This window comes from Dipodomys merriami, unplaced genomic scaffold (assembly GCF_024711535.1).
Source record: "Dipodomys merriami isolate MVZ:Mamm:240054 unplaced genomic scaffold, mDipMer1.0.p SCAF_403, whole genome shotgun sequence".
Lineage (NCBI taxonomy): Eukaryota > Metazoa > Chordata > Mammalia > Rodentia > Heteromyidae > Dipodomys > Dipodomys merriami.
The window spans coordinates 980,265-991,857 of NW_027205638.1; the positions used below are offsets into that span (position 1 = coordinate 980,265).

The window sequence follows — 11,593 nt, forward strand, 5'->3', positions numbered from 1 at the left end:
GGTAGGTCTCTGTGATGCTTGATTGCTTGCCCCAAACCAGTGTGTTTTTGTCTTTGTTTGCATGCCCTATTTCAGTGTGAATTCCTCCCTCTTCTATGATCCTGAAAGTTCCTCTCAGTCACTCTAAGCTATCTCATATTGTCTTCCCAGGTGTTACCCATTAGACTTTGGAATAAATCTTTGTTATCCCAGGTCCTGAGTGTGGGAAGAGACAGGGGCCACTTCTAGAAACCAGGCTTGTGTCCTGACCTCTGACATTTGCCACACAGTCAGGAATAGTCAGGCATTATTTGGGACAACACAGTTCCTTTACTGATAATGCAGCATCACCAGAGAATTCCTAACTTCCTGGTGAAAGCTCCCTAGGAACTTGTCTCAAAATAAATGTGTAGGCCTAATCGTTCCAGGCCCAGTGATACACATATAGTCCAAGAACTTCTAAGGCTGAACAGGGAGAATCATTCAAGTTCAGGAGAAGAAGGCCATTCTAGGTAACATAGGAAGACTGAATCTCAAAGAAACACAAGTATAGCAGTTCTTTCCCAGAGACTCTGGGTTTGATTCCCAGTACTAGAAAAACAAAACTAGCCTAATGCACACCATTTTAAACTAATAATACATCTCTTTTATTGCTGAGTGCACAATTTCCAATTTTTCTTTCTAATCACCAAGCATGAAACTGCAATTTTATAAAACTGCTAGATGACTGTCGAGGAAGAACATACTTAGTTTCCTAGCTCTGTGAAGATCCATGAGAGTAGAAAGCAATATTAGGGCATTTCTTACCTCATTCCAATGACATCAAAGACATGTTGCTAGTGCTCATTGATTTGCTAAGCTGGTCATCCATCTTGACAGTGGTCATATTGCTGTTGGCCTTAGCAATTGCTACCCCATTTTCTTCAAGTGCAACTTGATTGCACTGAGCAGGATTCTTTCCTTCATGCAGTCCTGCATGAGGAATTAAAAACAGAAAGCTCCATTATTACCCCAATTCCTTTTAATTATTTTTTCAATTCCAGTCCCGCAAATGCATTTTGTCTTTACCAATGAATAGGTCCATGCCTTTTAATGATTTTTGTAATTAAAAAATTTTCATTGTCCTATGACAACACAATTTTCTAGGGAAAGGCTAAAAATTGAAGAAAGACCCTATAAGCATATTTACAATGTGTTAATTGTTACTTTCTTAATGCAACAGCCTCTCTAATTTCTTTCCATCCTAACTTACTTGAGAACCTACAAATGGATGGAACTCAGTTTAATTAACTATAAGAACATGAGTCTTGTTATTTATATTACATCTGGGGCCTAGTGACCACAAAAGGTCCTTTGGTAAACTATTAACACTCATTGCATAAATAGTGAAGCAAAAGAGATTTTTTTTGTTACATGAAAAACCTCCCCAAGTTTTTCAGAGAGAAGCAAAAGTACCAAATGTAGAACCAGGAATAATTACTGATGGTGCTGATATGTCAGAGAAACTATTCACATCAAGGTGAACTGTGTTTTTGGTTTATGACTGAACTAAATTCCTTTCGTTTTGGTCCCCTTCTTTGTAGAGATCTTGATTTCTTTGGTTTTCAATCCCAAATAATTTAATAATTTTACTGATATCCCATCTTTGAAAATGGATCTCACCTCTTTTGTGTGCCTGTTAAAGGCCCAGATATTGGTCTTGGGTTCTTTTCCATCATGGCTTCTTTTGAGATGAGATTAGTCAGAAGGGCTAACACTTGTGCAAAAGAGCTGAAAAGTTTACAGGTTTTATGAAGGAATCTGGGTGGATTCAATTGACTGGGTGAGTTTGTACTGATTTATATATAGCATTGATTTTATATTTTATGTTAGGCAAATGTAATCTTACTGCTTACACCAAAGCAATATATGTGTGTTTATATACATAAATGTATGTCTATATGTCTGACTGTCTTCGACATAACTGCAAACTTTTATTTTAAAACTATATCGAACTCAAGTAATTGGTATAGCTGGTATTTCAAATAAAGAAGGCAGATATTTTTTGCCTCAGACCATCAGTATTTATTGAGCATTTACAGTGTACTAGGCACAATAGAACATACAGAAAATATTGCCTGCTCTAGAGGATCTTACATTCTGTAAGAAAAAACAAATGCACCTTTTCAAATGGCATTTTTGTTTGCTGTTTTCTGTTATGTACCAAGGAAATATTCTGTAGGATGAGATTTAGGTATAACAGCCTCATCATTATTGCGAGAAGAAAGATTTAATGGCAAAAATGACAGACAGACCATTTGGGATAGAGTTTATAAGAGATACACAATCTCATCAACTAAGGTAAGATGTGCTGCAGTAGAGGATGTTGGAAATAGAGTATGGGATGCAAGCAAAGGAACAAGGGATCTTACAGAGTATGTAGAGCCAGAAAGATCATGTGGCCATTTCCCAAGTACACAGCCACTAAGACAAGTGACAAGGTAGAAGGCTTAAGAAAAGAAGGAAGTCCTATGCACCTGATAAACAGAATGACCAAAATCGAAGGCAAACTGTACCAAGAAATTCTGAAAAACCAAAACGGATTAGGAAGCATAGAATTTACAGTTAATGCTATCCAATGTCATATGGGCCAATTTTTCACTCCTCAAGGGAGAAAAAAACACTTTTGCTTTTGAGGTGAGGGGAGAATGGGGAATATGGGAGGTATTTGGTAGTTACATTAGTATTTTTGTTGTTATGATAAACTTTGCACTTTAACTCAGTAAAAGCCTATTACTTGCCAAAAGGGACTAAGAAACAATTTTCTAATAATGTACAATTTCCTTAGAGGAGATTCAAACTCAAAAGAAAGATTTACATGACAAATAATAGAGAAAGTAGTTGAAAAGTCCATTCAAAAATGTTTTATTCCACTTAAATGAACTTAATACATGTGTTCTTAACAATTATGCTTGATTGTTCATGAAAATTTCAAGACATTCAACAAAGCAGGCCATCATCTTATTTCCCCGTTAATTAGTTTTATTTTACAACACATGTGTTTGAGGCACACAGCAAAAATGAAAAAAAATCACAGAAGGAAAATTAATCTAAAAATAAGTTAAATACATAGGGTTTTTTTATTGTGAAAATACTGTACAAAGGGGTTCAATAACATGGACAAGATAATGAGTACATTTCTTATCAAGCATTGTAGCCTCCTCCTTTGTTTCCCCTTCCAATCCCTTCCCATCCTCCCCCCATCCCCCAACCCAATCCTGCTCCCCCCCCCACCAAAGTTGTAAAGTTCATTTTTCCACATAACATCTTCCACATATCATCTCATTGTTGCGATGGATCCACCTGTATCCCTATTTAGGCAATTTTTTTCCCTTCCCCTCCACAAATTATACCAACCTCAAATACAGTGAAAGCAGATGGTATACCATGGGGGAGGGACATACAAAGCAACAAAGAAATAATCTTATAAATTTGTTAGAAACAATCACCTGAAAGAAAAAAGCATTTGAATACATATCTTAGGGTTCATTTCCCTAACATCAACTTATCTGACCTTTTCTGCTTGACTCAGTCATATACTAGTTATTGCAAATAAGGGAAACCATGGGACCTAAGTTTCTTTGGGCCTGGCTTACTTCACTTAATATAATTTTTTCCAAGTCTTTCAATTTCCTAAACATAGGGTTTTTTGTTTATAGCTTTGCTGAATATACATGAATAGTCAATACCAAGCAGTTCATTTTTACTACACCTTTACTTTTACATCAGTTCTTAGGTTGTCTAAAACAATGAAATACAAATAAAATGTGTAGCAAAAATAATTTTTGAGCAAACAGCAGGTAACTTCACAAATATTGGAATGTGAACTGTTTCTGCCCTTATCCAGAGTTAATTGGGTCACAACTTTGTCTGAAAGAACACTTCTGGTACTGTAGTCAAAGGTGTGCTCACTGAAATAGACTCTTCCACAGAAATACATGATTCCAACTTGGAATAGCCATGGAATATTGTTTGAGCCACAGCCATACAAGGGCTCCAAAACTTCATAATACCCACAATAACTACAACTGTGACTGGAAACAATTTCCCTCTTATTTCCCACCAGTACAAACCAATATGTAGGAAGATTTCTTTGCTTAGACATGGAATCAGTTTCAACACTGGCCCTTGTGAAGTCACCATGAACCAAAGCACATGCCAAACATTTATAATATTTAAAAATTCCACATCATCATACTGGCCATCTCATGATGAAAACCGATAACTCACTAAATGTTAACAGGCTCTACTCTCCTAATATGAAACAAACAAACAAAAAACACATGGTAATACAGAAATTAAAATAGAAGTAACATAACCCACATAAAGTATAAAGTTCAGCAATGACTTCATCAAAAGCTGTGTTTTCAAGAAAGGAAACTTCCTCTCGGGAGTTCAGAATCTCATAATAGAACACTGAGAAGTTAAGGGCCAGACACAATCTGATAGGATGCACTGGTTGAATTTCCTTTTTGCTGATCTCAAAAACTTCTTGGTATGCTTGGTGTGACTGATTCACAATTCCTTTCTTGTCATCACCAGCAGCAAACCTCAGTCTTGGTAGCAGTCTTTCTTCATTCTCAAATAGGAGACTTTGCTCTCTGCTTGTGGAGCATTAGGGATCAAAAACTTTCCCAAAAGAGACAGTATATCATTGCAGATCTCTTAGCTTGTTCTCAATTCTTTCTGTGTTCTCAGACAATCTGCTGATTTTTTCAGCATCTTTTGCCTTTTGCTCAATACTTGAAACTACCCTCCAAGAGGACCTATGGGCTCCAATAAGCAGCTGAGAGAAGATTCCTTTCCTCATTAGGTAATTCAGCTTCTTGCTCACTTACAGACTTGATGCAGGCTGCCATGTCAGCATTTCGCTCAGCCTGCTTGGCCATTTCGGCCTTCTGCACCATGTCATTTCTTTCCATGACTGGATGTTCTGTGTCCTGAAGGTGGAGGAAAGACAAGGGGTCATTGGTCTCTGGACGGTGGCATAAGCAGAGGTGAGGCTGAGACTCTGTCCCTAGATCTCACAGCTCACAGGCTCCAGCAACTCTGCAGACATGGGGCTTCTTCAAATCCAATTTTATTGTTTTTCCATGTCACCAATATCCTTAATTCGCCCTGAAAATTTCACAACAGTTAAAGTCCATTTTGCTTGCTGCTCATTTTTTGTCATTTTAAAATGGTTTCATATCCAGGCCTACTAGTAGCGTGTGAATGTGGGATTTATTTTTTGAAACAATAAGGCCTATGGCAGTGTGTATGGTGCCAGGTGTTCATTCGAGGATGACCTCACACCATGATGATATGATGAATGAAATCCTCCCTTCTACACCAAGTGTCACTCAGAGCCAAGAAGTTCACAATTGTGAAGAGTTGGGACATGCTCAAGTTCCTGTCTAAAGTCCCAAGAAATGGGAAATCTGAACTATTTATATGGATCTAACTTCATACAGAGTTTCTGAACACTACTTTTACACATGAGATGCTCAATGTTAGTTAATCTATATTCCTCATCTTTTAAAAACATTCTGCAATATTTTTCTGTTGTTTAAATGTGCAAGAAAATTCCATTAAATTACTAAGTTTTTATTTAATGTTCTGTGATGAATCCACTTTTTAAAACATTTTTCTAGGGCTTGGAATGTGGTTCAGTGGTAGAGTGCTTGTCTCGCATGCATGAGGCCATGGGTTTGATTCCTCAACATCACATGAACAGAAAAAGCCAGAAGCAGTGCTGTGGATCAAATAGTAGAGCCCTAGCCTTGAGCTGAACAGCTGAAGGACAGCACCCAGGCCCAGAGTTCATGCCCCACGATCTACAAAAATATATATACATATTTTTATTTAAAATGTCATAGTTTTCCAATGTAGTTTTTATAAATATCTTGGAAGAGAAAATATAACAGGGGGCACCACTTTATTACCATTATCAGATGAGAGGACTCATGATACAAAATAAAACAATGTCAGAATCTGAAGTGTGGCATAAGGAGTAGATCATGAACATAAAAGCCAAGAATTAAAGCATCATGAGTTTAAAGCTAATTACCAACATAAACAAAAGCAAAGGTAAATATAGTAATAGAATTTCATGACACAGAAATAATGCATCATATTTTTGTGTTGAGGTCCACATAGAGAATGTTAGACATGGAAATCCAGAAATTTTAGGTGGGTTTTCAGAGTACAATGAGAGAGAAAGAGAGTACTGATAACTTTGTCCCTGTGATTTGGAGGATCCTGGGGAAGTGATCACAAGCAGTGTCATCAGGAGAGTGCAGTGGATAGTCGATGATGAAGGGAAAATAGCTTGTGTGGTTCTCAGTGAGTTAGGGACTATGGCAGAGACTGGGTATCTACAAGGTGAAAGGATCCTTCACATTCATCCCAGGGGACCACACATAGGAAGGCAGGCACAGGAGAAAGATTATTATAAGGTTTATTAAAGAGGCCATAATGTCCTGGTAGCGGGAGCACATGGTGTTTTTCCCTATGCAGATAGCAGGAGGGTCTGTGGCAGGAAGTGAGATAGGTGGGTATTCAGGTGGGTCTGGGAAGAGAGAAGAAGGGAGCAGCTGTATGGCTGGAAGCTCAGAGCTGGAAGGAGCCCAGGTCTGGGTGGAGCTGAAGACCAACGGCGGGCATAATGCTTACATTCCCCAATTTGCTGATTAATATACATAGGGGAACCAGGCCGGGGGATATGGAGGTTATTTCTTCTTGAGCAACTTCTGTAAAGGGGCAAAGTAGTCAGGGGCTCCTTCTTTATTGCCCACCCAGTTACCATCCAAGAAGCGTCTGCTTGACTGGTTGGTAAAGGTCTTTTTTTCCATGAAAATAGTTATCTAAAATTCAAGACACATTGAATAAAAAACAAAGTTGCTGTTCAGGCAAAAATTGCTCTTAGCAGCCCAAGAAAGAAACAAGCCAGGAAGGCTTGATTACCCGAAGACACAAAGCATGGTACCTGACTCCTGGGATCCTGGAGGGGGGAGATAAGACTTTTTCCACTTTAGGATTATAGTAGCCTGAGGAGGGAGGTAGCAGAGATATTTAAAGGTACCAGAGTCAACAGATGTCATGGGCTCTTTCGGCTACTTCCTGCTGGAGAAGTGAAGGAGTCACTGGAGCTGGGGTCATTAGAGTCCAGCAGGGCAATGTAAATGATGTCTCCAGTTGCCTGTAGTAACAGGATAGCCATGACTTGCTCCTAGGTGTTGCCCTGGGTGGGGGCTGTTATCCTGTTAAAGGAGACTTTTGGATACATCAGGCAAAAAGATGACAAGGTAACAAGGTCAATTAACATGAATGGCATAGAAGAACACATATTTGCCATGAAAAGTTATATTTGAAGCATTAGCCCATACTCAGGGCAGTAGGGAGAAAGGGGATGTCTAGTGTCTTTTGCACAACTAGGTAGGGGAGAAGATAATGGACTAGTTGGGAATACCAGTCAGAGGCTACTATAAATACAAATAGCAAGTAGCAAAAACAAGACTGGAACTTTCTGTCCAGTTAGAAGATAGACAGGTATGGACATTAGGTGGGCAAGCAACTATTTCTCTTGTTCATCCAGCTCTGATTAATTTTGAAATGGCAAGCCTAAAGTGACTTCATTTAGGATGTTATCTCCTCTTACTGCTCTCCATGGTTTTCCATTTTCAGGGCTAATTTTGTCCTAGATGGTGTGGGGTTGAGGGGAGGGAGGGGAAGAGAGGGGAGTGCGGTGTCTCAGTGTCTGTTGCTGGGAGAGCTTGTCCTAGTTGGCATTGACTGGGTTTGAACTCAAGGTCTGGGTAGTCTCTCTGAGCACTTCTGCAAGGCTAGTGCTCTACCACCTAAGAGAGTTCCTTGGAGGTGAGATTCCTTGAGCCATGCCTCCAGACGTGCTTGGCTGATTAGCTGGGATACTGAGTTTTAGAGAGATTCTTTGTGCTCAGGATGGCTTTGAACTGTGGCAAAAGGAGTCTTTGTCACAAAAGCCCTTTTTATGTCCAATTAAAGCAACAAGGAAATCAATGAGATTGAGGTTACCTATAACTTGTAAACAATTAAGTAACAATTACTTGCCAGAGTTTTGTAGTAAATCTCAGTAGATGTTTTTAAACTGCATCTGATTGGCATTCTAAGTACCTCCACTTGCCTCTGGAAAGCATGTTTAAAGTCACTTATATACAACATTTAACCTTTAACAGATGTACAGACCCTTTCTTGCCTACAGCAGCACAGCTTGTTTAACATTTTGGGTTATAAAATCATTTTTCTGGCTGGCTCAGTAGCCTGATCTGTAGTGGTTGCAACAATGCCTGCCTCTGTAGGCAGTCAGATCTCAATAGGGACCTAATCTCAGGTCCACAACTCTCTTTTCTTAACAGATGAGATAATATGGCTGGGCCAGCTCAAAACTCACTGCCAATTGGAACTTTGAACAGATACAGGGGGATTGGGATTTAAATTATCCCTCATATTTTACAACTTTACCTTTTACTACACACTATCTTAGATGACTGGGAAGTCCATGCTGTGTTAGACAGACATGGGCATTAAGCATGCCTACAAACTATCTTCCCATGACCTCCAGGCTCTGATCAAGCTTTGAAGAGACAAGCACAAGTGACTCCAGGATCTGATACCATCTCTGCCATCCAAGGAGCAGTGTCTTACTGCCTCTGCATGTACCAACATTTTCAGGGTTCCAGGAATGCCTTTGTCTATGCTGGGATAAGTGCATCCTTGGCATGGTTGGTGGACTTGAACTCAGGGTTAGAGCATTGTCCCTCAGCTCTCCACATCAAGGCTAGTACTTTGCCACTTTGAACTCCAAACCAACTCTGCTTTTGAACACTCTGCTGGCAGATTAGAGATGACAATCTCACAGGGACCTTTCTTTGCCAAGCCTGGCTTGACACCAGTTTTCAGATCAATGAATCTTTACTTGTGGGCATATTTACTCCAACTAAAGGCAAATGATGGTCATTGGAAGTGGATTTATAACCATGGTCTTACCTGGAACTTATTAAGGGGCAAAATTACGTGTGTCAAACTTGTCCTCTGTTCTTTATTGTGGGCCTTTTGGAAACTGTTACAAAAAAACCTATAATGGCAAACTAGGTTAAGCAATCATTTTGGTGATCCTAATTTATCTTTTCTACTTTGAAATAAACTTTAGGATAATTTTCCCTTTTAAACTTTTCTTTGTCTGGGAGGCCTGCAACTATCCACAACTTCCCAAATTTTTACAAAGTGTAGGCCATTTTTAATCCCTTTTTAAAAGTTAGTTTAATTTGCATTTAAATGCTTCATTGAAACACTGGGCAACACCCTTTACCTCTTGGCTGAAAGTTTAAACTCTATGTATTTACCTATGCATTAGAAAGCCACAAGGATCATTTTTACCTGTATTTTACCCTGCAAAATATCTAGCAGAGTCCTATTTTTTCTTATCTCTATAATCCCATGGATATCTGTAAGTATTCTGCTAGCTCTTGTTCCTCATTTTTTTGAAAGTCTAGCTTTTTTAAATTGCTACAGAATTAAATTTAGCAAAACCATAACATAATTGTGATTTGTTACAGCCATCTTCATGGAACTGGAAAAAGCAATATTAATGAGGGTAGAGAGATATTCATACTCTTGAGAAATTCACTTTCAGCCTCCATAACAGTGAGAAAACACAGGCACTCCACATTATCTACACTAGTGTTTTATTATAACTCACTCAGAACAACATCATAATGAACTAAAAGTGAATTAGTCACAATTGACGTGTCCGCAGTAATTAATTAAATATAAAAAACAGTACTAAAGTCATTTTGGGGTTACTCATCCAAAGCCAAATGTTTCTGAATCATGTTTTCATTTACCCACCAAAGAAACTAGAAATAGAGATGTGATTCAAGTAGTACAATTTAGCCTTGAGCAAAAGTACTTAAGGAAAGTGCCTAGGCTTTGAGTTCACACTACAAGACTTCTACCCACCCACAAAGAAAATGTATTCCCAAATATGTGTTCTTTCATGTTTTCTTTCTTTTTTGGGGGCGGGGTCCGGTCGCGGGGCCTGAACTCTGGGCCTGGGCGCTGTCCCTCAGCTCTTCAGCTCAAGGTTAGTGCTCTACCACTTGAGCCACAGCACCACTTCTGTTTTTTTTTTCTTTTTGCTTATGTGGTGCTGAGGAATCAAACCCAGGGCCTCATGCATGCAAGGCAAGCACTCTACCACTGAGCCACCTTCCCAGCCCTTCTTTCATGTTCTCTGAATGTTTCATAAACTTGTGGATGAAAGATGATGAGACAGATTTTACTCCTGTACACATTTTGTAATAAACAAGGAGTGTTATCTTTCAACATATATTCCATTCAGAAACTCAACTGGAATAGTAATAGTGTTATAATGCATGGACCACACATATAGTGGAAGAGCAGTAGAGAAGTCAGTGCTCTCATGTCCTTGGCTTCAAGCATGATAGCCTTTCCCCATCTATCACTACCAAACCACTTTGGATGATCTCAGTCAAATCTCAAAGGTCCAGAGCTCTTATTTCTGAGAAGAGTTTGTTCAATTTCCTCCAACAACCATTCCTTAATGTAAATGATACAAGTCAACAACTTCAGTATCTTAATTATTTCTCAAGCCTGGAAGTAATTGATACCTATCACTTTTGTCCAACCTTTCAATATGAAGGTACATCATCCCTACTCAATACAATGAGAGGATGAGAAATGCTGGCTCAGTGGGTGGTTTTCCATTACACCTAGTTTAATTCTGCCATAAAGGGTTGCTCTATAAATCACAGAGGTTTCTGCCAAAAGTTTTCCTACATTGGGTTTCATTTTGTGTGAGTGCTCCAATGCTGACTGAAGGGTGATTTCTACTTGAAAGACCTCCTCTAATGTTCACTAGACATTCTGTCATGTCTCCAGGTCTCTGAAACCTGTAGAGACATGACTTCTGGCTAAATATTTGTCTACATTTATTATATTTACTTTTTCTTTCCTGTTTATATTCTTGGATGCACTGAGGACTGACTTCACAGTAAAAGTCATTGCATATTTGTTATATTTGTTAGTTTTCTTTTCTCTTATGGGACTCATTTCTCTGATGAACACTGAGGTATGACTTCGAAGTAAGATTTTCTACATTGGTATTATCCATAAGTTTTCATTCTTGTTTGTGCTCTATAAACACTCATCCATTCATGTCTTCTTAGTGAAGGACTTTTTGAATACTTGTTACATTCATAAGGTTTCTCTCCTGTGTATTTGCTGATGAAAATTTAAGTATGATTTCTTCTCAAAAAAATTCCACATATTTTATTCATAAGATTTTTCTCTGTGTGCCTCAATGTTGAACACTGAGGTATGCCTTCTGTGAGAAAGACTGCACATTTGCTATAATCACAAGTCATATATCCTGTTTGGGTTCTCTGATAAAAAGCTGATTTTTCTTCCAGGTGAAATATTTTCCATATTTATCAAATTCCTAAGGTTTCTCATCTGTGTGGATTCTTTTATGCCTGATGATCTGTGAACTCCATGTGAAGGACTTGCCACATTTCTTACATTCATATGTTTTCTC

General features: G+C 38.6%; 1 protein-coding gene across 1 annotated transcript in view; it reads right to left on the reverse strand.

Annotated features, from left to right (window-relative positions):
• Positions 1–7,219, reverse strand: part of LOC138806659 (zinc finger protein 658B-like) — a 267,776-nt gene extending 260,557 nt beyond the window's left edge. The window contains exons 1-3 of the mRNA XM_069992079.1: positions 7,117–7,219; positions 6,399–6,568; positions 4,857–4,958 (exon numbers count right to left, since the gene is read on the reverse strand). Of these exons, the coding sequence (XP_069848180.1) occupies positions 4,857–4,958; positions 6,399–6,568; positions 7,117–7,219 (375 nt within the window). The remainder of the gene's footprint in view (positions 1–4,856; positions 4,959–6,398; positions 6,569–7,116) is intronic.
• Between the last annotated feature and the right edge of the window lie 4,374 nt (positions 7,220–11,593).